A 27,759-nucleotide genomic window follows, 5' to 3' on the forward strand; every position below is an offset into this window, starting at 1 on the left:
TCCAGAGGAGATGAGACCATATCTAACGCTTTCCATTGACCAGATGCACACACACAGATATATATAAAAGATAAGAGGCCATGTAGTCATAATTTAATACACAAGATTGCTTTAAGTTACTAAGCATGCATATACTGACTTAAATTAAATTTTGTGCTCTTTTTTTAAGTGAAATGATAATATTAAATCAATCATGGATCAGATTTCCCAGTCTAAACTCAGGCTAGAACTGGGTTCATCCCTGGAATCAAATTTCAAGCTTACATGTAGAAGGATAGATATCATGCCTTTCTTAGTTCTTAAAATCATCATCTATGGTGTCCTCTAATATGGATTACAGCAAAATGTCTTGGCAAGTGCTAGCTTATTTCAACCCTCAAGACATATCATGAAAGGAGATTCAAAGGAATACAGCATTAATTCTTACGTCTTGGCATTACATAATGCCATTAATAAAAGTTGAAAGAACCTAACTTGAATTAATGATCTCCAATTCATATTGCACCACTAACTTTCCTGAGCTGCAGTTCTTCGTTCCTGCACCATTACAGACCTTACGATCAATAAACTAAACATCAAGTTCTTCCACTGCCCTAAAAGAGATTTTCTGCTTTCAATCTTCCTGGGTAAATTTAATTTGAAATTTTGAGTTCTTTATGGCACTTACATTCTTGTTATTTTCAGGCACAGATCCACTAGAAGGAACGTATCTAGCCCACTACATAAATCAAACCAGAAAGATTAAAATGGGTACTTCTGAGGATGGGAGACTACCTCAGATTTTGGAGCACAATGACTAGGATGAAAATATTTATAGATACAACTTACATTTTTGGCTGCAGTGCTGAAAGCTTCCCTGTGTGGTATCTCCGGTTTTGCCGATTTAATGCGTTGTATCTCCTCCCTTCCAAGGAAAACCACAGCCAGATTCATTGTGAGTTCAAATTTCTAAGAAAGTAGCCAGGTTATCTCAAAATTATTTGCAACAACGGATCATACAGGTTAACTTCAAGGTGTAAGATGAGAAAACAGAAAATATTCAATAATTAAAGAAGATGGAAAGTAGAAGTTTATTTTTCTTCTTACTTCATGAATCGGTTATAAGCAGATGGAAGTCGGTGTTTCTTCTCAGGAGCTGCAAGAGCCCAGAGAAAAAAAGTTACAGATCAAAGGGAACAAATCAAAAAGAAAGAGATCAGAATAAATCTGCAATTCTTCAAGAACAAGTGCTGAGAAGTTTCTACGTTTGACCACAAAGGGTGCCTTAGGTGAAAGTTGCTCGCTTGATGTGGAAGAGGAGGTGAGAGATTGGCTTGATTGCCCCTTTCTGTAATCAGCAGAAAAGCCTTGCATCTATATATTCATGGCATGAACACCTTGATCAGAGTGAGACCTTTATTTAATTTCTTTAGAATAAATTATGAATCTAGTATCCGATATAAAATGATTTCAGAAACGAAAAATCAGAATAACCCAAAACAAATTTATGGGCAATGATTGGTATAACTATTTATAAGCTGTTTATACACTACTTTCATGTTCTAACCTTGATCTTACCTGATCTACTAAGACAAACTGGAAGAAGAAAAAAACACCAAGAAAGATAAATTTATAGAAGAAAAGATAGATTAGCTTGTGGAGAATGAACCTGACAAGGTAGAGGTACTGGGTAATGGCGATCTAGGAATTGACCTTGCAGTGGAGGAGGTCTAGTGCTAAGAAAAGATAAATTACTGCAGTGACCACATTTCACGGTAACGGTATCCATTAATCTTTTGCATGGAATCCCAACCTACATCAATTAAGAAGAAAGAGTTAAAAGAAGCTTGGCAAATTCCATTCATTATTGCTAGATACAGGCTAGATATGAAGATAGATGAGGAGAGAAATTAAAATAATATATGTAAGGAAATAAATAAATGTGCATCTACGTAGATTACAGCTAGAACAGTGTTGCAAAAGTTGCAGCGGACGTAGCAAAGATGCTCAGAGGAAGAAGAGAAATCCATGGCTGTGTTGTTCTTCGTCCTCGGAAAGTACTCAGAGAGAGAAGAACGACGTTATAAGTTTCTCCTGTAGGAAAGGAGGTAGCTAGGGTTCTGATAGGTCTCTCTGCTTAAGTAGCCTCTGGAATAAAATCTGGCGCTTCTACACTCATCATAATTCCCGCTGTATTGCACAGATGCGGTGTACGGCCACACATATGCGGACCCACGGTACACAAACGCTTTTGCAAACCCACACACGCACACAGAGAGACTCGTGGAGGAGAACCATGAAAATGAAATGGCTGGCCGGGGAGAGTTCAAACTTTGAATTTACATTAGGAAGTTTCTTGTTATCTGTAAATCTTGACCTATACTGTTAATCCAAGAAGTTCTAGTGAGTCTTCTTCAAAACCTATGATTAGGGTTTCTTTATATTGTACTGAACCAGAGTTCTAACAAAATTATGGCTCTAGGGTTTCATTGAGATGTACAGTTCAGCATATGTCTAATATTGAGTAGCCATGAACAAGAAGCCATATTTAAGCAGCTCAGCACAGATTGATTGTCCCTAGATACTACATGGTAGTGGTCTAAGGAGTGTAATTGGTAATCCAGAAGAGAATAAAATGGTAATAAGTTCAGCAAGAGCAGCTGACCACCACAAATGAATCTACTGAGTGTGAAAAGGTATGGTGTTGCAGCATTTTTTTTTCCTAATTGCCACTGAACCTTTTAAGATCTCTTGGTGTGTAATTGGCTCCTCTTCTTGGTGAAAATGAGTTACACAACTCACCCATGTGTACTATTCTAATCTAAAAACTAGCATATATTCAAAGAGTGCCATTGGATTGGAATGTTACACATGGCTGAATCTTATAAGGCACTCATTGAGAGACCCTCCAATGAGAAATATCAAGGGAAACATGCCTAGTGGAGATTCCCTGTGCAGAGATTTTTTTTTTTTTGGGAGGCTAGGGGGATTTTCAAAATCAGTTTGGAGGGGGAGGATATCTTAACCCTATTTCAGGAGATCTTGATCCAGGAAACAACTCAATTACAAGATGAGGTAACCTAGCTAAGACCATATTAATCCAGACTATATCATTAAGGTAACCATATTTGGAAGCAACTCCCAAATTGACTGACATTGATATATCACAAGAGTTAACACTCCTCAAATTCATTTTGTCTGTATTGTTTTTTCATTCTCTTTGGAAGGTTAAGAGCTTAGTTTTCATGAGTTACTACCCATTGAAGTAATGCTCTCTTTTTTCTTAATTGAGATGTACCTGGTGACACTTAAGAAGGTATATCATCATAGATATCTGCTGAGAAAGCAAACAAACAGGTACATCCAAATGCATTTTTACATTAATAATTCATGATTTGGATAGCTCTTTAGAATTTTTTATTTTGTTTGGTCAACAGCTGTTTAGAATTTATTATTGAGGTCTCAAAACTTAGCCCTAGCTGCTCTCTCCCTCCCCCTCTCTCTAGTCTATAGTGGGCAACTTCCAACTAGAATTTGCCTAATATAAACCAACCATGACAGTCTCTATTACATGTTGATGTGAGATTGGTCATCATCATTCCTCAAATAATTGAAAGATCACATCCATCTAATCAGTTTTCCAGTGACAACCAGTAGATGCAGCTCTCAAGCTTTGACATATACCTTCCTCCTTTTCCTCCTCATATTAACCTAGTGTTAAATGCCATCCACTTTTCTCTTTTCTATGTTGCTGTTTTAGTAGAAACATTTCTCACCACCTTTAAAAGCATCAACACCAGCTTTCCCTTCTCTCTCTTTCTCTTATATTGTAAATTTGCATGTTTATTTGCATAAGCAAATAGGTATTTCAACCCTTAAGTATATAGAAGTGATCAGGGAATTGGGTTCTACCAAAAAAGATAAGTGAAGTGGGTTGAGAAACAGAGATTGGAGAAGATAATGGATGAGAAGAGGACAAAGAGTAGGGGGTGGGCTAGCGGGAAGAAGCTCAGAAAGCAGCACTACAGGAGAGTCCAAATTTTGAGAGTACGGGAAGGTTGAGATGAGGGATGGGGGAAAGTGAAAAGGACAGGAGCTAAGATCACATGTCAACATCGTAGTAAATTTAGGGTTAGTTGCCTCTGAAGGGTGTTGATGGCTGATGTGACGATTCTTCAAGTGCCCAAAATGGCAATTTGAGTGTCTTTTCTCTTGTGTTCTTCAACTTTCTATCTTCATATAAATCGGCTTTCCCAATAACCCAAAGCCTTTGTCAGCTTGTCTCCACTGGATTCCCACTCACCAAGCCCTCCTTTCTTTTCCATCTCCATCTGGAAGAGGGAGAACAACACACTCTCCAGTCTGCCACTTCCACAGATTATTGACAGATTTGTATGGAATCATAAGATCTAATTAGACTAGTAGCCCTCTTCCTCCTTCATCCATATCATTTCTCTTTCTTTTCTATACAGAGCAAAACACTGCCGATTTGGCTCTTTATCTATTTTTCTTCACCTTTCTCTCCTTCTCCATCTCTTCGGTATCTTCCATCCATTTTCTCTCCATGGGTTTATTACAAAATACGTATGCATGACCACCCTTGGTACCAACATAAAAGACTAATGAGAAGACGCATAGAAGCATAGACTTGGAGAAGATTTTCATTTTTGAAGGAGGTGCTGGGTCAATCATTTCATGATGCACTTGCATGACCAACCATTATTCGATTTTTTTCCCAAAAGAAATTGATAATGACATGAAAATGGTCACAAATATACTAGCTAGCATACCCTCCTTCCCCTTTGTCTAATAATAATCTACTGAAAGGTTGTCTTTCCGTGTTGTGATTCATCATGGTTGATACGAATGAAATAAGAATACCTTGAGGACGATTCAAATCTTCTAAAGTTACTGATGTGTCGGTCATTTTTTGACGAAGCAAGCATGGCATTGCCAAGTGTTAATCAAGTAATCCCACACTATTAGATGATTTAGATTTTTAAAATTAAATTTAAACTATAATCCCATTCCTTTGTACCAATAGACGATGTAGATTAGAAGATTGATCCCCTCAAGATATATTAAAGAGAAGATCTAGGAAGTATTACAATGGTGGCAGCAAATTTTTTGTTGTCCCCTGATTCACTTAATGGATGTGATGCGTTCAAAATTTCCTACCGTCAGAGGCTTTAGGATTCTTGCAAAATGAACATCAGACATGGGCCGACTCAGTACTCGAAAAGTCACCTTCAATGGTTAAGTCAGTAGGAGCACCACTAAGGAACTCTGACGAGTAGCAAAGCTTAATTGAAAGATTCAATGGAGGGAAACAATTCAATTACCTTTTCTTTGTGTTGTGCTTTAGTTTATATAGGGTTTACCTCCTATTCTCGACCGTTAGACTTATTCACTTGTCTCATATGTAGTTGTATAATCATAGGGTTTTCCTCCCTCAATCCGGGTTAGTTACCGTTCCATATAGAACACGATCACTTGTCCCGGGTTTAACAAGATCATTCTCCTTCTATAACCATTGGGTTCCTTGGTGCTTACAATACCTCTAGATTTAATTATTGAACTGGTCTCGACCGGAATGATTGAACCGACCGTGGTGCAACCCGGTTGATTGTTATTTTTTACTCATCAGGATGAAATCCTTAGTTCAAGTCTAGCTGCATCAAGAAAAAAAAAATAAATAAATCATTGAAGAGTTGCATGATTAATAAGACCAACACCTCTTAGTGAAAAAGTTGTGAGTTCAACTATTGCTGATAGTATATGTAATATCCCCATCCCCTATATATAAAAAATGCCTTGTACCAACAATAAAAGAAAAAGTAAAACGAATAAGAGAGATATCAAATATGGGTAGAGGTCAAATGTACATTTCTATGGGTAACCAAATTCATATTTGGCTGATCCCTTCGCACGTCCTAAAACGAACTCAAAAATTGGGTGATACATATATTTATTTGTATAACGATAAATATTATTTCAAGGATGAGATTTATGCCTTTCATGACAATCTATTTAATCGGTGATTACTAATAATATATGTGGATGTGCTTCTAACTCAGTGGTTGCAACCTTCGAAATAGAGATAGTAAGTCCAAGGAGGTCATGGGTTTGAACCTACACCCCCCATTACACCTTCCCTCCTCCCCATAACCTCTGGCCCCATCACTATTACTAATTTGATGATACCATTATTAATACTGTATCACTTTATAATGGTATGATCGGGTAGTACTCTAGTACATAAATATTTTTGTATTGCGAGTTTGCAACCCATTGTGTGCCTTTTGTCATATAGCTATGTTATAATGTGGACCACCTTCACACAGTTTGGTCTAGCCTTTGATCTGGTCTTTTACTCTTTCCCTTTCCATGTATGTCTTATCAACTCCTACCTTCCCCTAGCTCTTTCTACTCTTATGTCTAATTTGCAAGGGCTAACACTCCATTCCAAAGACCATACAGTTGTAAGGTAAATGACTTGCAACAGTTGTTGTACGGTTGCCTAACATATATTATATGAATTTTTTTTATTAATATATATATATTATACATTCATTTTGGGGGTAAACATTTATTATATAATCTCACTCTTCTATTCTCCACCATTTTCATGAGTTTCGAAACTTCTAAAAGGATCACATTTAAGTTGCAGGCAGGTTTACCCAAAAAAAAAAAAAATTGCAGGCAGTGCATCATCAGAGAATACTTTTATGTAGATGAACCGGGCGGGGCTTGGTTAATTTGGGGGTTCAAACCCAACGCAGACCGGCCCAATCTCATGCTTGGATTTCCCACCCCTAACCAAGGCCCACAGAATTAAAACCCAGCTCAGGCCCATATCTTTGGGTGGGCTCGGGTTTATGACCGTGTATAGATCTGTCTTTTCATGAGTATAGTTATGTTTCCTTAGAGTAGACAAGATTTGCCACATGGTGAGGAAGAGATAACATCACAATTTTTTTTTATTATTATTTTTTTTTTAAACCAAATTTCATTGAGAAATACCAATGAAACACAAAAGATCATGAGCATGTAGCTAAATGATCCAAGGGGTGGAGTACTGCCAAGATGTCTTAGTAGTAATGGACACAGGCTTCCTTGCTAAAGAGTGGCAAACACAATTCCCTCTCTAGGAATAAAAAATAACCTTACAATTCACAAAATATGTAGTTAGATAACATTACAATTACGACTTTCTATTTTTGGTGTTGTACCTTTGGTATTTTTGTATGAATCCCAAATTGTTAAAAAAAATTAAGAAAAAAAAGAGTTTTTTCATGTGTTGCACGCTTAAGTTGGGCCCAAATTATGGGTTGCCGACTTAAATTTGCCAATATTGCATGTTGCCAATATAATAAACTTAAAATATTACATAAAATTCAACATTAGTTTTGTGTTAATTTTGAATTTGGAAATATTCAACCCCCAAAAATAGAAAGAAAATAAATTTTTTTTTATTTTACAAAAACCTCACTTGATTTGCTAGAATTTACAAAAAAAAAAACCATTGGTTCACCGATTGAAAGCTCCAAATTCTCACCTTCATTTTGCTATTGCTGGTGCCGCTAGTAGATCATGCAAGAAGATCAAAGAAAAAAGAAATTCCTATTGATTTGGATCTGTTCATCTTTACATTCTCCATCTTTGGATTTTCTTTTTCTTCTTTTGCTTTCTTAATGCTTAAATACTTAATCATAGACCATAATGATGATGATTTACTACGAATGAAGTCAATTTATACTTGATGGTACGTGCTACAACGTCTTTATTTGTAGGTATTCGTAGGCTGAAGGCAATGGTGTTGGATATGGAACATCGGAAAGCAGGTTCACTATCGATGAGATTTCAATCGCGTCCAATAGCTCCAATCCTAGCTCTAGATTTTGGAGTGTCAAAGGTAGAAAGGAGAGAGATGATGAAGAAGATCAGGAAGAAGAAGAAGTACAACAAGCGCAAGGGTGCACGTTAGCATAGTTGGGATAGAGTTGAAGAAGATGATCTCTAAGACAAACAACCCAGATTCTTGTGGTTCTTCACTTCGATGGATGCTTATGACATTTCCATATCTCTTCCTCATCCACAATAACAATATCCAATCACTGACAATGGGGACTCCTTGAGACCACAATTAGTTTGTCAGAGCTATTGGCTCGTCTCTACTGATGAACATACCTGACTGATCTAAGATCCTAAAGGATGATTACAGAGATAGTTGTTGGAGACTGGAGAGGGGTGTTTTATGGCAGGGAGCCAAGTTTTGGGTAGATGATCCCACCCAAGGGTGAATGAGGGGTAATAATGTAAATTCAATGGGCTAAGGGTATTTAGGTCTTAACCCATTTCAAATCTTGAAAACTTAATCGTCAAGGTAAACTAACATTGGGTTTTTTGTAATATTTCAAGTTCACTATAATAGACAACATGTAATATTGGCCACATAATTGGGAAACCTAGAGAGAAAAATAAAAAATAAAACCCAACTTCAGCCATTACTAAGTCGTTGTAGCATAGTGGTGAGTATACCCGCCTGTATGTGCTTATTCAAATGAAACTATATGCCATGCTTTATTTTCATGTCCTTATATGCGAAATAATATTGGCATCTATCCCCCCCTTATAATTGATACCACTGACTTTCATAGGTCATTTATAATTGATTGGATCAATTTTATCCATACTAAATTTCATGCTTGTAAGGAGATGCATATCATAAACGTTATTTGGACCACTTTATCTTGGTATATTCTGGAATACTATAAACAAATTTATTATTTATGGTAGAGACATTTCAATTCTACATATTATGAATTGGTTATTTTATCATATTAATGAAATTAATGAATGTCTACACAATAATGTTTATTCTTCACCGATAAACTTTTATTCTTAAAACAACAATCAGCCTCATGCTTTATCATTTTTTCATATACATTAATTTTATACATATGGGGCTTGGAATAACAATACTAAAAAGGGAGGTCGTGGAGCTATATTATGGGATTCGACAATATGTTTTATAGCCACCCAAGCTAAGATATGCCATAGCTCATCAGCCACTATTGTAGAAGCTGGAGCTATTAGAGATGGACTTAATTTGGCTTTAAACTCTTTTGTTGATAGGGTTACTCTATTTTTAGACTGTCAATTTATTATTTATATTTTAAATGCAATCAATCCATCGACTGGGTGAATATGAGTATTATTGGAGAAATTCAACAACTTGTTGCAAATTTATAAGTTGTTTAATTCATGTTTATCAACAGGTCTTTAAACTATCCTGCAGATACTATTGCTTGTGGAGCAAATCAATTTGCTATTTCTAGGTTTTGGTGGTTTGTTCCACATCGTTTTATGTATGTAAATAATGATTTTTTTTGTTTCCAAGTTCATTACCAGGGATATGTTAATATAAGATTGGTAGTTTTTGGGGAAAAAAAAAAAAAAAGTATACCCGCCTGTCACGTGGGTGACCCAAGTTTGATCCTCGGCAACTATGTTTATTTTTCGGTCCGTTACTTACAATGGGAACCGGTCTATTCTAGTGACCTAAATGTTTAGTCAATGTGTCATGTTCCATTTGACTTTAGAGAGGTGGGAACAATGAAACAAAAGATTCTATCTACCACTTTTAAAACTGAAACATTCCTGATCTAGGACAAAAAAAAAAAAGAAAAAAAAAGAAAAAAAAAAAAAAAAAAAAAGGAAAAAAAAAAAAAAAAAAAAAAAAAGGGGGGGGGGGGGGGGGGGGGGGGGGGGAAAAAAAAAAAAAAAAAAAAAAAAACCAACGGGGGGAGGGGGGGAGGGGGGGGGGGGGGGGGGGAGAGGGGGAGGGGGGGGGGGGGGGGGGGGGACAACCAGGGGGAAAAAAAAAGGGGGGGTGCGGGGGGGGGGGGGGGGGGGGGGGGGGGGGGGAAGGACGACCAGGGGGGCAGGGCCGGCCCCCCCCCCCCCCGACTGAGCTGTAATCATTTTTGCTTCCTGCCCTCCGCTTTTAAACGAAAAACTTTCCTGATCCATAAACATTATTCAATAGGAGACTTTTTATTCCCTATTGTTTGTATTTCTTATAAAAAACTGATCAAACAAAACCATGGAAATGCCCTAGTAAAAAGAAACATGACGGACTAAGAACAATCTCCATTGGGATTGCGCAAGGGAAACTTCGGACAAGATGAGTTTGAGTAGCTCCATGGTATGTTTTTTCTCTTATTCCTTTTTGATATATCATTTTGCCCTGTAAATATCTAAATGATACTTATAAGGTTCATTTCTATCATGGGCGTAATGTGAGTTTGACACTCATATAAGTGTAGCTATCTTGAAAGGGCAAGTTCGGTGGAGAAGATTCTAAATCTTTTGTGTTTGGGTGACTTTTATGTTCATTCCCCCTTTCCTGTTTCTTACAATGTTTATTGAGCATGGATCTATGATATGGTCTGTGACTAGATGTTGAAAATAATAAAAGAGAAAGAACAGCAAAGGGAAAAAGGAGATGGCCTCCTATAACCTTTGTGAAATGGGAGAGATAGCTCTTTTATTGAGACTCACTTTATTCAATGTACTATAAAACATAATCCTATCAATGGAATAAAAGGAAACACATCATAAATACACATTAGATTATTTGCATTCATTCTACTTACCTTAAAAATCTTTTAATTCAAAATAATATCATCAGCAAAAAAATAAGTATTTATTTTGGAAGTGCAGTCTTCTCATAGATCTTCGTTGTCAATATTTCAATGGCACATTTATAATAATAACACTTCAATTATTAATTATAAGGAGTCTTTTTCCATCGAAGTCGTTGTAGTATAGTGGTAAGTATTCCCGCCTGTCACGCGGGTGACCCGGGTTCGATCCCCGGCAACGGCGAATCTTTTTGTTCCGTCACTCAACGTGAAACATTCGTTATTTAGCCACGTGTCTCATTCATTTCATTTTGGCGGGGCGGGAACACTGAACCAAAAGATTCCAGTTCCCGCCTTTAAAACGGAAACCCTTCCTGAATCCTCCTGATCCCTCTGCTATTCCCCTTTTTGATTTACTTTTCGCAGAAATTTGGTCGAACAAAATCGTTTTAGTTCACTTCCAAGTCCAATTCCGTTTGATCTGACTGTTCTGCCCGCATTCTATCGTCTTACCTTTTCTCGACATGGAAAATGCAAACCCTAGCGGAGAAAAACCTGACGGACTGGAAATAATCTCCATTGGAGGTGTGTACAGGGGAACTTGGGACAAGAAGTACTGGAGCAGCTCTAGGGTGTGTTTAAGTGAAAGTTTAAGCCTTTTTTTTTCCGCTTCTTCTTCTTCCGTTATCCACTTCCATAGTCATTTTAATTAAATTTTTTTTTTTACTTATTGTTTGGCGTTTGCAGGGTAAGGATCGATATCCTTATCCGGTTGGTTATCATGCTGTTCGCACTCACATCGGGAGCATGTACAAGATAGAAATTCATGAAGGTCTTAAAGGACCACTTTTTGTGGTGTGTGTTCAGGCCCTTCTACTTTTGTTTATGAACATTATCCAGGCAAGTATCAGAGTAACACACAATTTGTTTGCAGATTACTTCTACAGATGGACAGTCATGTTCAGGACAGACTCCAGATATTGCTTGGGAGCGTTTTCAGAAGAAAAGTGGTCCTCGAGTAAAGATGTGGCATGGGAAGAGATCCTCTTGCAAGATAGATGGGGTTGAGGTAGGTAATAACCCCTTTATGAGCTTTTAACTTTGAAGCACTGTTGTCTTGTAGGTTGTTTGGCTATCTTACAAGCATTTCTTGTTGGACTACTTTAGTTTCTTACCCATTGATTTGAAATTCCAAACATTAAGTTTGTCTTTATGTGGATATGTTGGGTGCATTGACTAGGTAATGCTGCAGTTAACCTTTTTCTAGTTCTTCTGGTACCTGCTGGTCAACAGTAACTTGGTATTCTGTATTTCTATATTCATAAGGTGCAATTATTCATGCATATCATCTGTAAAGCTACTTGAGTTTTCACTTTCAACCCTAAGATCGGAAAGAAATCTCTTAGTGTTAGTTCTTATATTTTATGATGACATGCAGCTATTTGGGTTCAGAAATCCATATGTCCTTCGACTTCTTCGAGAGCTGGTGGCCAATTCAACTGGAACAGCAGAACAGAGTTTGCCACCCTCCAGGTTCTTAAATGGTGCTGCAGTAGAGAATAAAACACGGTTTCCGGACTCATGTCTCCTTTCATACTTGGAAAAGCCACTTATTACTGGGAAGCGAAGTGGAAAGCACAAAATGACTACCATAAGTGCCAGTGATGCTAGAGTGAAAAGATTATGTCCTCAACATATTTCAAATGGTTCTGAGGTTGAAACTACTAGATATGAGATTCAAAGGCTTCATCATGATGAGAAATGTAAACTTATTTCACAAGTAGATGCTGAAATATGTATAAATCAAGGAACTCCACCTGTGTCAGAGGAACTACCAATTACAACTGAAAAGGGAAATGGACCAACCTCTGTCAAAGATGGTTCACCTTTAGAATCCATTCAGTCTTTCAACAGTTGTGGAGAGGAAACTGGTTTTGTTAAAAAAGACCAGCTTTTGAAGCACGAAATACATGTAAGAACTCATCCATTGATGTTTTATCATTTTCCTAGTGCCTTTTGTAGTTTTCATTTGTCGGTTCCTCTCTTCTCAATAAGCTTGCTGGCTGTATCAGCAGCTTGCAAGAAATAAAGGATTTCATGGTAATCCCAGGAATCGTGCTTCTGTGTTGAATTTATTCATAGCAGTTGGTTATCCTCAGCAGCAAGGGGACATTCTTATTTTCCTTTGGCATCATATTTTTGCAGGTATGTCACTCAGCCATGGAAATCAAAGATGGAGAATCCCTGATCGTGACAGAGTCAAGGGTTGTGAGTGATTCAGATCTATATGCGCCTGACACATTGGATCTTCTGCAAGGTATTATTATGTGCACATACAATGTCTGTTGCCTTTTTTGGGTGAATCAGTACGTTGCCTTCTTTATCCTTTATGTTTAACTGATAAAAGTTAACCCATGCAGATAATATGACTAATTCTTTGCCAGATGGGAGCCCTTCCATTGTCAGAAATGACTTTGTTGCTGCTACAATGGATACATCTAATTCAATCATAAGTTCTCAGAAGAGTGACTGCAATTCGGTTGGGCATGATGCAGATAATATGACTAATTCTTTGCCAGATGGGAGCCCTTCCATTGTCAGAAATGACTTTGTTGCAGCTACAATGGATACATCTAATTCAATCATAAGTTCTCAGAAGAGTGAATACGATTCGGCTGGGCAGGAATTGACCAAATCAATGATGACAGTTCTGCTCCCACGAGCACTTCCTCTACTCAAGAAGACCCCAGTCAGAAAAAAGAATCCTATAAAAAATTCAAAAATTCTGACAGTAAATGTAACCATCCTGTGAGTTTAGGTGGCTTGAAGATTCAGCATGAAACTAATGGGTTCGGCCACCTTCAAAATGAAGCATCTCCAAGTTAAAGCGTTCAAAACCTTAAAAACCTTTGAACTTTTGTCATATGTTGGCTATTCTGTTGTTAGTTTGTGGCAGAGTGTATCATATTTGTTTACTTTGGTTCCTTAACTTCTTATGGTGTACATTTGTCTGAGTCCTCTTGCCGTAATATTTTACAGGTAAACCTGTCCCGCAAATGTCTACCGTCCCAAGTTCTGAAGATTTCAAGCCTGTCATACCAGACAGTTTTGAGGATGATGAATGTTGGAAGTATGCAAGTAACGAGGGGCATGTATTTTCCAATATAGTTCAAGAAGATAAAATACCAAATCTTAAAGATGTGTACAGTCCTGATATGGTGGGACTACCTGTAAGTGCTAGTAGGGGGCAGGAACTTCTAGTTTGTCATATTAGAACCAGTGACATGGAGGAGCTTGAACATGTCGATCATGGGAAAGAGTCTTTACATGTTGCAACTGTTGGAAACAAGCAAACCTCCTTTGACAAAGCACTCACAACTCCCAATGGAAGGCTGAAGAAGGGAGAAGCTCTCACTGATTATTCTTTAGATTGCTTGTCTCCCGACAAACAGATCGTTCTTGAAGAGTCAAATAATGCTTGCAGAAATTGGGATAAGAATGTATTACCTGTTGAAATCAATTCTGAATTTGAAGGTTGTGCACAGGCTCTCAAACTTGTATCTAACCATGTAGAAGGTCCCTCTGTTATGCTGCCAAAATTTTTGGGGAATAGTCATTCTCCCTCTCAAACTGAAAGTATGCTCAATCCAGGAGTATCCAATTCATATAGAGTGAATGAACCACCAGATGACTCTGCCTTCCAAAGAAATGAGAGTGCATATAGGTCCAAAATGGTTGTTTTTTCTTCAAAAACCACATGTCTTGAAAAGGCATCTCAGCCTTCTTTTTCTCCCAAGAATTTGGAAATTATGACTAGTGAAATACCTAGTCCAGTAGTTGTCCCATATTGCCACAATCGTGGTTCTTCTCTGACATATCAAAGAACTGGTTTACATTTGGATCACAGTACAGATGAAACTAAATTGATTGGTGCAATGAGTTCTGCATGTATTTTACAGGAAGAGGTTGATAATGAAAGAGGAATAATTAGAAAAGGCAACGATTCCATCTTTGATCTGAAAGTAGGTAAAGAAGCTTCAACTAGGAAATACAATGGTCCTCTTTCTGAAAGTATAGTTTGCAGGAATGTTGGTGATTTATGCGTTCCTGACACAAGTTCTTCTAAAGATGCTTTGCTTGATGCAGAGATTGGTGACTCAACTAACAGTTCAACAAGAGATGTTTTGGTTGCAGAAGAAACCAAGCTTAACAGACATCATAATGCTTATGCTGTGGAGGTTAACCTCAAACTGAAGGACTCATTCTTTGATATTGCTCCTGTATCTCAAATTGAGAAAGTGTCTGACCATGACGCAGAATGTACCCTTGCATCTAGTCATCCAGATTCTTGTGGTTCCCATGCAAAAGATCATCAGGGTGATTCTTCCAGTGAAGTGGTCAAGCCGCACAACCTTATGGGGTGCTGTAATACTGTCTCAGTCTTCCAGAAAAAGGATGAGGAGTTCTTTGACTGTGGTAAACATAATCCTGAGAAAGGCTCTGTTGCACTTGTCGGATGCTATGTTCATCCAAGTCCAGTTCTCTCTGTACTATACAGTAACAAAGGAGATGACATCAATATCTGTGTTTTATGCGGTCATTTGGGGGATAATGCTAGATCCATTTTTATTTACAAGGTTCCAATTAAGGATCCAATTAGAGGATGCCCTTCTTTTATTGCTTACACGTCAATCATGCTGCCAATTTTGACGGATTCATTTGGAAGAAAAGTATGCCTGTTGCACTGTTCTCTTTCTATTTCCTAAGATGGATATATTTTGGCAGTTCATTAGTTTGTTCTGATGCATTTTCTTATTTTTTTCTAGATCACACTTGAGAGATGTGGCTTCCAATTTACTCCAAATGGGCAGTGCCTTGTTTTCCTGGACAGTATCAAGACACCTAGTTGCAGGTTGTCACTCTAGTTAATGCATATTATTGATAGTAATTAAACAAACCCTGAATTATGATTGGCAAAAATATGCTGCATGGTTTTTTCAGGGAGCAGAGAATGAATTGTATGTGCTCTGCATGCACCTCCGAAACCTTTCAAGAGAATGCTGTAAAGGTTGTTGCTGTGAAACTTGGTTATGTCTCAGTCACTGTCAAGTTAAAAGCTGTTGAAAGAATTCGGTGTGTACTAGTTTGTGGAAACAGTCATCTTGTCTCTGTTGAAGAGAGTGGGAGACTGCACATTTGGGTCATGAATTCAGAATGGAGGTAACAGTAACATATGTTCCTTCTCCCACATTTTTCTTGTTATTGGAGCTGCTAGAATCTTCTTGATGGATTTTGATTTTTGTGGGGATGAGGTAAATCAAATTGTAATGTTGGTACTTTCTGCTAACCAATTGATTACATCATCGAACTTTTTTGGTGAGACTGTGCGTTTGGATCATGACTTATGACCGTAGACTAGAGTTGAAAAAACATGTGAATCTTCTTAAGAATTTTTCTTTCTATTGTATCCAGTCATTTTTATCTTACCTGCTTTTTATTCTTTTGGGTTGGGGTTTTATCATATTTGATAATTTCTGGAAACATCTAATATCTTGTCAAACTTTTTCTGTCTCAGCACTCAGGCTGAAAGTTGTTTATGATGGAATTTAGACACTAGAATATTTGATGTTGTTACTCATTGTTTACATGAACAAACAATATAAGAGACTATAAGAGACTGAAACAGAGTTTTGTGCAGAATATTGCTTGTCCTACTTTATAAGGTGGCCCTGTCATTCCAACGGTGTTCAAACTTCGGGTGTGGAATTGATCCATAGTTTTCTCCCTGTAAATGATAAGTCTCTGAATTCAAATTCAAATTCAAATCCACCGTAACTAACTCTATCCTCGATTGATCTTATCGCCAACCGATCAAGAAGAGTTTGAGTTATAGTTAAAGTATCAAAATGGAATGCTATATATTATAAAGAGTAGGAGCAGAAGATAATGGTCTTTTAAGAGTTATAGATATTATGCATCTCTCCAATGCTCTTTTTATTCACATGTTTCACTTCAGAGGAGACATGGTTGTGAATTAACTTTGCTAGGGTGGGTTTGATTGTATTCAGTTGGTAGTACTTCTAGATGGTAGAGGACTGAAGTGTCTTATGTGTTCACCATTCTTAGTGTGGTGTAACTGCAGAAACCTCAATTGAAGAATCTGATAGCAGATGGGAGCTTGAAGTTTGTTAATCCTAACCTAAAACTTTGATGCATTTTTTATTTTCATCCTTCTGTATATATTATTTAACTATTGCTCCATTATTTCAACATTCATACTGTTGGTTGTTGTGGTTATCTTTCTTTTCCTTTTTTTTTTTTTTTTTTTTTTTGTTGTGATTTCCTCCCTTTTCCTGGGGATAATATTATTCTTTTTTGAATTCCAATTGAAGTTATGCCGAATGATCATACAATGTCTTGCTTTGCACATGTAGTGAGCAGGTGGAAGAGTTCAGTTTACAAAGTTTTGACTCTGCTACTCCTGGTGTGATAGAATTGAAAAGAATCTCTAAGTGTGGCTCTCTAATTGTTGGTCATAATGGTTTTGGAGAATTTGGCTTGTGGTATGTTGCATTCTCCATGTCACCGGCCCATCTGGTTTTCTATTACTTTTTCCTTGTAGAATCTTCTTTACCTAATCATTTCATGTTTCCTTCACCTTTCATATTCTCACCTGCCAACCATGTATGCTTAACCATTTTTGCTAACTGAATGATTTGATATTGGAGTTATTTTGCATGTTGGATGGTGTTAGACACATTGCTACGTTGTGACCTCCTCAAGGTCTTTTTAATTATCTAACTGAATTATTTAACTGAATAATTGGCTTGTAAGACTTTGAACTTCAAAACTTCTAGTAGCCAACTATCGCTTGGTTTTGCCTCTTCTTCTCTGAGTTTTCGAGCTTTGTTGGATTCCTTTTGTCGACTTGTGAGTTGTGACTGGGTACTATTTGGTTTAGTAAAGATGCTGATAATCAATATCCTTACAGCCTTTTGTTTTGGCCTAAACATGGGGCTTCAGGCACACGGTGTTCACGCCTAGTCTTGTAAGCTTGTAGTCCATAAGCCTATTTGTTACTAGGGCTGCAATTGGGCCGGGCTTTTGCAATCCCAAGGCCAGCCTTATATGTTCTAATCTGAGCCCATTTCCGCCCTAACCCTAGTTCAAGGCCAATGATTATTGTCCCTAGCCCTAAGCTCTACAGGGCCAAGCCAAGCCCATTCCCGCCCTAATTGGCCCTAATAGGGCTGGGTCGGGATGGGATGGCCTTTATTGGCCCTGATTAGCTCTGATTGGCCTTGTCCCTGGCCCTGATCTTGATTGGTCCTGTCCCTGATTGGCCTTGGCCCTATTTGGCCTTGTCCCTGGCTCTAACCCTGATTAACCTTGTCTCTGGCCTTGATTGACCCTATCTTGGCCCTAGCCTTAATTGGTCCTATCCTTTGACCTAAAATATCAAATGTAAATTCATTAAAAAAAAAAAAAAACATAAAAGTATCACAAGTAAACTAAAAATAAAATTCATAGAAATAGAAGATGATTCAAGCTCCTACAAAATGATAAAATAATCAATAAGTTGATAGTGTTGCTTTAAACATAAGTAAATTCATACTCCATAATTCTATATTGAGCTCTGAAAGTCTCCCATTACTTTGGTGATGGAAATTGAAAACCTCTCCATTGATATCCTTATTCAACAAAAAAAATCCATATTCAAAACTTTGTTAACAAGTAAATCAACGATAATTTAGTATTGATATTTTTTCTTAGTTAAAGAAAATGATATTTTAGTTACAAATATAGCTATTTGTCCTTAATAGGGTCCCCCCCCTCCGAAATATCACATTGGAGGCAAAAGAAAGATGCCAATATTCATGATGAGAAGTTGGGGTGTAGATTTGTTAGATATTAATTCTCTATATACTAGCTTTTATTATTTATAATATATTATCTCGCCTTAGTCCCAAAAAAAAAAAGTCAATGATTTTTGGGAACTAAAAATGACTTAGTTAAAAAAATAAGAATTATCTTAAAAATAATATAGAAAGTGAACTCATAATCTAATATGATCAAAATGATTGAAGGTCAAAGTCGAGACTTAAAGTTATATCAATGTTAATTAGGGTAAAAATCTAGTACATGATCAATGTCAAATTAACATTAAGACTAAAGCCAAAATTAGGGTTAGGATCTGGCCAAAATCAGATGGATGCTTACTACATTGGTAATGAGGATATAATTTATTCTTATTAATTTTTTACAAAACATGATTATGTTTTTAAAATTTGACACGTGTCAAGTATTCATCCATGTGGATTAGAATTAATTCATCTCCATATGGGTTGAGGGTCTAGACTCAAATTAGGGCCAAAATCATGGGCCTAGATTAAGACCAAGATTAGTGCCAATATTAGGGTCAAGATCAGAGTCAGGATCAGGGCCAAGATCAAGGTCAGAATCAGGGCCAAGATTAGGGCCAGAATCAGGGTCAAGATCAGGGCCAGAATTAGGGCCGGGCCGGGATGGGCTGGGCGGGCCAAAGAGTAATCCCAAGCCCGGCCCTTGGCACTAGTTCAGGGCCAGAATATTTTGGCCCTAACCCGCCCTTAGGGCCAAAATCTTTAGCCCAAGCCCTATTCGGGCTCAAGGCGGGTTTAGGGCGGGTCAGGGCCGCTAGGGCCAAACTTGCACCCTTATTTGTTACTATCTTTTAGGACTATTTTTCATGATTACATCAACATATATCTAATTTAATTCACTAGTTTCAAGGTAAATAATCTAGGATTTTATTTGATTTATTCTAGGTCAGAATCTTTTTGTCTATACAAAAAGTCTTGTTTGGTATTCTAATTCAGTAAATCTTTCAGTTTTTAAGTAGGAATTTTGTTGTTCTCTTAGTTTGTAATAGAAACCTAAAAGCCTCGTTAAGTAGTTTTGTTGTGTGTTTCCCCTTACCTAACAGATCAAGCTTTTGGGGTAGGCAGTTGTAACATGTATCCAAGCTAGGGTTGTCAGGTATTTGATTTCTTGAAAGTGTGAGGAATTTGTGTCGTGTTGCTGGGCCCTATGCTTTGTGTCCCTTTGTGCCCCTTTGTGCTATTTGATGACTCTTAACCACAATGGTGTGTGTTACCGCGGGAGTGAGGACCGCATATGCACTGGGTGTGGTTTTCTGTTGATATATAGACAGCTAGAGCTTTGAAGGATGAGTGGCTGTAACAAGTACATTACCTATTTCTATCACTCGATCACGAGCTTTCAAACTCCAAATCCACTTGTTAGTTATTCATTTTACAGACGATTATTTCCGAAACAACTGTTAACTTTGAAGCTTTGAAGATTTACCCGCACAACATGTAGCCTTATACGGTAGCCAGTTGCCACAGTGATTCTTTCTTCTTGTGTGAACCTCCCATCAGCTCTTTTTTCATTTATATATTTTCTAATCATTGTTCGAAGCTTATCAGAATAAAAGCAAAAGAAACCGGAGGAAGGAGTGGGATTTTAACATCAGAGGTTTCTCTCTATTACAGGTACAAGTTGGCAGTTCAAATAGTTTTGATGCTTTGTTTCCTGGATTCCCAGAAAAATTCAGGACAAAAGCAAAAATCTCCAACAAAAGAAATAACAAGCTTGCTGCACTATTTTCTCAACATCTAATACTTCAAATTTCAGAAGAAATATCTTGATTAGAAAACCGTGAGGCAAGATAAAAGAAGAAATACAAATGTTGCAACACTGATAACTGATATTGAACTTATTCAGTTGATTGCGTCAGCTTCTTGTTCCACTTCTGGTCCTGTCCTGACCCTTGTTTGCTGATGATCGCTCTGAGCTTGGTCTTCACTGAGTTGGCAATTTCACTTGGGCCAGAGAATACTTTAATATCATCCTTTACTATCTCAAAGTGTTCCACCATCATCTGATGGCATAGGTTCTTGTGCAGCAGTGCAAGCATACATGGAAACTGAATCTGATACAATGATTGGACAAGTGAATCCATAGCTAATGCTTAATAAGATTTCAGAGGGAAAGTGAGTGATATCTCTCTGGTTTTTTGGTTCAATCTGAATATTCCAAGAGGGTTTTCAGTAGAGTACATCAAGTATGATCATGAAGTGGATTCTAACTGACTGGGTAGTCTATCATGTAGCTTTAGAATGATGAATACAATCATGACACAAGGAAATCTTAACAAGGAAAAAGGGATTGGGAATCATTAAGATGCTTGGAAATCCACATTTCTTTTATGTTTCATCCTTCTGGTACTATGAGATACTATATTTGGTATTTACAACCAATCTTGGAAGTTAACTATAGCAAAACAAGTGCCCTCTGTGGTTGACCTTAGAGCTTTTCTCCTAGGGTTTTTCTGTAGACCAGGATGGCATCTAGGTACTTGTTACCAGAATTTTATCCAAGTACTTGTGGAATACATTTTCATGAGCTTGTAGGTATGGTGGTGATGTGAAACCCAATTTTAGGGTTAGGGTTTTTTGATGATTTCCCTAAAATTAAGGGTTGCCCAGAATCTTCAGCAATCTAATGGATAGTATGGTTAGATTTGGATTAAAATAATTTGAGAAATATGGGAAGGTTAGGGTTTTAACAAAACTTAAGATGGGGTGGTTTATTTAGTAGGGTATCAATATGGGATGTAACAAAATAATGGGGGATGGATCAAATTGTTAAATAAAGCTGGAGATCCAACTATAGAGGTTATGGGTAGGATTTGGATTTCACAAACTAGATGGGAAGGAAACGGATTAAGTTTAAGGTTTTAACAAAAATTTTTATTGGTTGGATTTTGAAAGAAAACAATAACTTTTCTATCTCTTCCTTGCTCTTGAATTCTTTTGTTTCTTTTCTTTTGTTTCTTCTTCTTTTTTTTTTTCTTCCTGATTTTCTGTTCTTGTTCTGTCGCAAGGAAGAAGAGACAGACAGAGGGGGCCGAGAGGGTTGGAGAGGGAGGGAGGGTATTGTAGGGTAGGTGAGGGGTAGGGAGTGTGGCTAGGGGAGGTGAGGGAAGGGCTTGGGTGACTGTACTTACTTGGATTCAAATTCTGCTGCTGGAATTGTTGATTGACTGCTGTAGTGTTGCTAGATTGATTGCTGGGTCACAGGAAGAAGATATAGAATTCAGAGATCTAGAAAAACCACAAGGTCCTACCAAATAGGACCTTGATGCACCTTTCTTGGCTGCAATTCTTGAACTTGAGCTTTACAATGAGGTAGAGGGGCTATTTATAGCCTTTACAAAAGTCTTCTAATCTAGATGGGAGTCGTTATTAGATTAAGATTTCCTTACAAGATGAATCTCAGCCGTTAAATAAGGACACTCTAATTGACACATGCTGGGACTAAAATCCTAATTAACTAAAGACTCTAATTGACACATGCTGAATCCTATTCAACTAGACTCTATTTATTTATTTTAATTTTTTTGCCCAACTAGACTCTAATTGACATAAAGACTAAAGACTCACATGCTGAAATTAAAACCTAATTAACTAAAGACACATGCTGAAATTAGAGGATTAAATAGTTTAAGGGGGGAGCAAGGACAAAATACCCCCTATATGGTTCGGCCAGCCTAGGGGGCTTTCCCCCTATGTGTGGGTTTTGGGCGCAACTTAGGGTCTCGGCCAGGGGGGATTTTTGGTTCACATCAGGTGGCTTTGTCTTTTTTTTTTTTGGCCAAAACGAAAAAGCAGCGATTATATTAAATGAAAGAGTTTAGGTCAAAAGACCTATACAAACGAGAGGAATCCACAATAAACAAATGTGGTATACCCCACCAAGATCTATCTAAAGATAACCTGCAAGCACCCTTAGCAAGGAAATCAGCAAAGCCATTTCCAATTCTAGGAATTTAACTAAAAGAAACCCTAGGAAAGAAAGAACAACGCTTCAGAATATCTACTACTAAACTGAGACACATCCAATCTAAAGATGAGTGGAGACCCTGGAGAGCACTAACAACAGGTAAACAGTCTGAATGAATATGCAAATCTACCGCTCCTAAAGAGGAACCCAGAATAATGCCATCTCTAATTGCTTCAAGTTCAGCTAAAGTTGCTGAAGCACTATGACCACATCTGCTTTGAGCCGCTACAAAACCACCATTATAATCTCACATGATGCACCCTCTACCTCCTTTGTGTGAAGAACTATCCCATGATCCATCAACGAAGATTTGAAAGAGAGCAAGTTCTTCAAAAACTAAATGACTAGGCCTTGGATGAGGATCCCCATGAGCCCTTTGAAAATCCATAATGTGAGATTGTATATCTGCACAAAGATAAGAGAAAGTAGTCATTGTATGAATTATGGAGGCATCAAGCCCTCTAAAAAGTGCAGCATTCCTAATATTCCATATACACCAAGCTAATGCACTCTACATCTGATTCACTAGGGTTAAATTGTCACAACCATTGAACTTTATTTTGATAAAATCCATCCAATCAAATAAATTTGTCCCTAAAAAATCAGATGTATTAATACGGAGGGGAGAAAGTCTCCAACACTCTTTTGCATGATGACAAAAAAACAAGGCATGACACAAATTCTCCGAACTCTGACCACCAATTAGACACAAAGGGGTAAGTGAAACATTTCTCAAGAAGAGGGAGCTCCCAATTGCAATAGCCTCATATGATGTTCGCCACAAAAATTGTTTAATCTTTGGAAGAGTAGGAATCTGCCAAATTATTTTCCAATACATTGAAGAGGAGGAAGAAGAAGCAACATTACCTTGATCATCAGCCATAGCTAAGCATTGATAATAAGTAGACTTCACAGTGAACTTACCATCCTTTGTTTTGTCCCATATCCAAGAGTCTAGAGTATTAGGAGACAATAAAGGGATTGTTAAAATAGCTTGAACCTCACATGGAGAAAACAGAGACTAAAGTAAAGGTAATTTCCAATGGCAAGTGTCCCAATCAATAAGCTCTTGCACCCATATTGGACTATGTCCCAAAGGGGCACTACTAAGAACACTCCGTCAAGATGAAGGGCATGACTAAGAACACTATTGGAATGTTATTTCTCTTCACCTCTATCGACTTAGTTTAAAAAATAAAAAAAAAAAAAAGGTGTACAACTGTACCTGGCGCTCATAATTCCCCCCATGTTTAGCTAGGCCCGAGTAGTGACGCAGTTTCATGGACTTACAATCAATACCCTCTTTGTCATATGTTCGGAGTGGCTTTTATTTTCATTGTCCATTTCCGTTTTATCTTACAATGTTTATTATTTATTCCACAATTAACCCCTTGCTTTTCTTAATATATTTGTATAATTCTTGTAAACTTCTTTGAGCTTAGCAGATTTTCTCTGACTTATATCAGGGATATATCAAAACGTGCTCTCCTATCAAGGTTTTCTGCTCCAAGCAGTTCAATTTTTCAATTTCTCCCAGTTGGTATCTTCAACTGGCAACAAAGTGGCTTTGGCTCCACTAGTACTGACATAGAGAAGCAAGTCAGAGAGCTGATGGCCGCTATGGAGGTTTGGTTTTTAAGGGGAGGGGAGGATCATGCTTCTCTTCCACTGAATGGAGAAGACATAGCCATCTGGCTTATTGTATTGACTGATCCTAATCCCGAGGTTCAAGATAATCATAGATCAAATGGCTGGCAGACAACCCCAGGTGGATCTTGGAGGCTGGCTTTGTTGATGAATAACATTGTGATATTTGGAAGCCCTTTGGATCCAAGGTTCTTTCAAACTTTATATATATGCTAGATTACATTGCAATGCTTGTGGTTCTTCACTTTGGTAAACCTTCTTTACTTGGATTTAGTTGGCTACCAAATGCTTTTAATCATATGTATACATGCTTCGATTGTAAACAACACTGACTTGATTAATTATTGCCATTATTTACACTACTAATAGGAAAACTAATTGCTGAGTTGAATAGATAATTAAAGTAGGAACCTTTGTTTTTCAGACTAGAAGATGCAGCATAATTCTCGATAGTGATAATAATTGAAAAAAGAAGCCTGGTATAAATAAAGATCTGAAGTGAATGAGCAAGCTTCTGCTAAAACTTAAAAACTTAGGGATAAACATTTGGACACTCCATCTACTTATTTATACTTGAGTATATGGAACTGTTTAGCAGCTAGGATTAAACTTTTTTCTAATGTGAGTAGGAGGTTGAAGCATAAAACTTACTTTGCAGAGCTTCTGCTGCTGATGCATTATTTGGTCAAGGGATCATTGGCACACGTGATGGCCTTGTGTACATGTGGGAATTGTCTACTGGAGCAAAGCTGTCTGATCTGCATCATGTCAAAGGTAAATGCCTTGTATAGTGGATATAAGATTTACACTAGCAACATATCTGTTATCTAAATGTCTGCTTCTGAAAGTTCATCCTGTTGACTTCTTTTTGAAGGTTTATATAATTAAAGAGATCTGTCGACCAAATGTGCTAATTTTTGGTTTCCTGGAAATTAAAAATAGTAAACTGTTCTTCTGTGAATGCTCATCATTCTCCACCATCTAATTTCTGTGCTTCCAGATTGTTGGTATATTAATACTACCAAATGTCTATTGCATCTGCCAAATGGAAAAATTTTTTAAATTGGATGCAGCCATACATATCATCTGTTGGTTTGTCATTTTTTTTTGGGATGAATGAAAAAACATTAACCAAATGGAGAAAGGGGGGGGGGGGGAGAAGGGAAGAGATAATTACACCAAAGGGCAAGCCTAGCCAAAAGAAAAGAACTCGGAACCACTAGCTGCAAAAAGCCGAACAAAACCGGAGCAAACAACTACAGAAGGAGATACATATGAGGATTAATAAATAAGAAACCTGTTATCATTTTTGACCATTCAGAGCTAGTGATATAGAATTATGGGTCTATGATCAAAAAATAAAAAATAAAAAAATAACTGTATTATTCAACGTGGATTTATGAAATGGTCCACCGATTGAACATTGTAAATACTTAAAAAAGGAGAGCAGCGATGGCTGCAGCCTTGGCAGTCACAAGTAGTATGTTGAGACTCACTTCATTCAATATATAATAATACATACGCACAAAAGGAAACACATCATAAATGATAAACTTACCGTTCATGAGTTACTATATGTGAACAAAACTCAAAATACTGTTTATGATGCTAATTCATGTGAACAATGCTTTGAACTCCATAATTGATTACTTTAACAGATATGATGAATTGTTAAGCTTTTATCTATTGTGTGTTATCAGATTTAACTTTCCATGGTAGTTATTGTACTTTATAAGTCCATTGCCTTTGACTTTTACAATAGATTTTTTCTTGCTTCTTGTAGTACTTAACCTGAGCAGGTTCAAAACTGAAAGTGGCATTTCTTTAGTCTGAGCAAGTTTGAACCTCGTTTATTAACCAACTTAACCCTCAAAAAAGACATTTTAACCTTGGATAGACCAGGTTGGAAGATACAAAAGCTGCAGATTTGTTGTGTTCTTTATGTGTTACTAATTCATGGCTATTTTATCTTCTCCAATTCTAGACACAATGTAATATAGTTAATACTAGTAATCACACCAAATTTCATTCGTCAAGTGTAGATATAATTTTCTGAAGTATCTTGACTTTTCTAAGCTTGAAATTTATTAAACTTAAACCATTAAGTCAAGTTTATAAACATTTTTACATTTGATTCCATATAGACGAAAAGAAAAAGAACTAGAAAAAAAGAAAGAAATGAAGATCTAACTAATACCCAGCAACCAATAGGATACGAATGGTACACTCTTCAAGGAGTTTTGGTACATATCCCTCCGCATCACCCTTCCAGTTGTTGTATTTCTACTCTTTAGTTCTATCATCCATATGAATAGCTCTGCCTAAAACCAGATACTTAAGATTGCTGTCATCTATTGAGTATTTTAGACTGAAGTACCATTTTCATTTTTATTCCTTTGGAACCTGGAGTGTCGTCCTACCTGCCGACTTGAAAGTGTTGCTATTCAACATTCCAATCCATCCAACCAACTTGATCTTGTTTAGGATTTGGTACATTGCTTCAGGAAGATTCTGAGCCACATGGAGGGTAATCTTGTTGAATTGAAAATTGAATGTGTTGTACATTGTTGAACTATCAACTTGTCTGGGGTGCCATCTCAAGTTCTCAACCTCTTGGCCCACATGTTTTGTGTTTTCCTCTTAGCTGTTAAAACTGAAAAAGGATAAAATGCAAACCTTTCTCTTCGACAATGTTTTGTGGGTCCTTTCTGGTACTTCGGCATGGATAGTACATCTTGGCTTTGCTAGATTGCATATTACTTGCAGAATTTGATTGCTGATATTGAATAAAAAGTTAGTATGGTTCATCTGTCATTACAGATTGTCAAAACAGACATTGTTAATGGTAGTCATTTGGCTTATGAATCAACCTCAGCAGCATGCTAATTATCTAATTACATTCAGATGTACAAAGTATTTTTGGTTTAATTTCAGTTACTTATTGAAGGCTTATGATTCTTTCTTGTGTCTCCCATACAAGGTGGCGTATCACTTATTGCAGCTGATTCTGGGTCAGGTGTGTTTGCAGTAGCTGGTGATGAATGTCAGCTGCTGGTTTATCTACACAACTGAATGAGTTTTAGGAGTAAGGAGCTAGATAAGCCAAGTTGCTATACTTCCATCTCCCGCTAGCTTCATCACTTAGCGTATCATTTAGCTGAAATGGAAGACACAATCTTACAAGTTACAATAAATGAAGAGAAGAAAATCGAAATGCAGAATCTTAGAGTCGCAGCAGAGGACTTGTAATTGTAAACGTTTTGGTCAGGTAATGGAAGAAAATGTATATTTTGTATATCAAAAGTTGTATAATTCTAGTTTCTTTAAATGGAACTGATAATTGCTTGGTAAATCTCATAGTGGCCATGATAGATCTGAGAAAGCTGATTCTCTGTTAGAATTTCTTTATTTTCCAATTGTATTCTACAGTTCATGACCTACCTCACATATCTACAAGGAGAGCAACATCTCACAAAATTATATCTTGTTACAGTTTTCCTTGTTCTGATACTTGAGTACCGAGATTGAGCTCAGGCATATGATATAAAGACCACTGTACCTTAAAGCTTATTGTCAAGGGGTTGAGTATAGTCCC

The 27,759-nt window shown here is 37.2% G+C and overlaps 2 protein-coding genes and 1 non-coding gene across 3 annotated transcripts; 2 read left to right on the forward strand and 1 right to left on the reverse strand.

Moving 5' to 3' along the window:
• Window positions 1–507: 507 nt before the first annotated feature.
• Window positions 508–2,009, reverse strand: LOC149013352 (protein CRABS CLAW-like). Its single transcript, XM_089157720.1, has 7 exons — window positions 1,941–2,009; window positions 1,649–1,792; window positions 1,245–1,353; window positions 1,087–1,135; window positions 829–904; window positions 668–718; window positions 508–537 (listed from the first exon to the last, which is right to left on the reverse strand). The coding sequence occupies exons 1-7, from the start codon at window positions 2,007–2,009 to the stop codon at window positions 508–510; spliced, it is 528 nt and encodes a 175-aa protein (XP_089013846.1).
• Window positions 2,010–10,800: 8,791 nt separating this feature from the next.
• Window positions 10,801–10,872, forward strand: TRNAD-GUC (transfer RNA aspartic acid (anticodon GUC)). Its single transcript has one exon. It is a non-coding gene; the product is annotated as a tRNA-Asp (tRNA).
• A 135-nt stretch (window positions 10,873–11,007) lies between these two features.
• LOC149013354 (DNA binding protein) lies at window positions 11,008–27,754 on the forward strand. The gene is made up of 13 exons (XM_089157721.1): window positions 11,008–11,260; window positions 11,376–11,483; window positions 11,563–11,697; window positions 12,067–12,600; window positions 12,834–12,945; window positions 13,049–13,436; window positions 13,663–15,358; window positions 15,455–15,540; window positions 15,630–15,848; window positions 17,063–17,191; window positions 23,984–24,352; window positions 24,823–24,938; window positions 27,145–27,754. The coding sequence occupies exons 1-13, from the start codon at window positions 11,153–11,155 to the stop codon at window positions 27,234–27,236; spliced, it is 4,092 nt and encodes a 1,363-aa protein (XP_089013847.1). The 5' UTR covers window positions 11,008–11,152; the 3' UTR covers window positions 27,237–27,754.
• Window positions 27,755–27,759: the final 5 nt, after the last annotated feature.

The sequence above is a fragment of the Hakea prostrata genome, chromosome 6, assembly GCF_041222555.1.
Source record: "Hakea prostrata isolate BN-2017 chromosome 6, UWA_Hpros_2, whole genome shotgun sequence".
Lineage (NCBI taxonomy): Eukaryota > Viridiplantae > Streptophyta > Magnoliopsida > Proteales > Proteaceae > Hakea > Hakea prostrata.

Bases quoted from the DNA above. Each gene is read 5' to 3' on its own strand.
- LOC149013352 (XM_089157720.1), bottom strand. From the start codon at position 2,009: ATGGATTTCTCTTCTTCCTCTGAGCATCTTTGCTACGTCCGCTGCAAC. The intron at 1,793-1,940 runs GTAATCTACGTA...TAATTGATGTAG, and splicing joins TTTGCAACACTGTTCTAGCT to GTTGGGATTCCATGCAAAAG. The intron at 1,354-1,648 runs GTTCATTCTCCA...ATGAATATATAG, and splicing joins CAGTACCTCTACCTTGTCAG to ATGCAAGGCTTTTCTGCTGA.
- LOC149013354 (XM_089157721.1), top strand. From the start codon at position 11,153: ATGGAAAATGCAAACCCTAGCGGAGAAAAACCTGACGGACTGGAAATA. The intron at 12,601-12,833 runs GTAAGAACTCAT...ATATTTTTGCAG, and splicing joins TTTTGAAGCACGAAATACAT to GTATGTCACTCAGCCATGGA. The intron at 24,939-27,144 runs GTAAATGCCTTG...CTCCCATACAAG, and splicing joins TGATCTGCATCATGTCAAAG to GTGGCGTATCACTTATTGCA.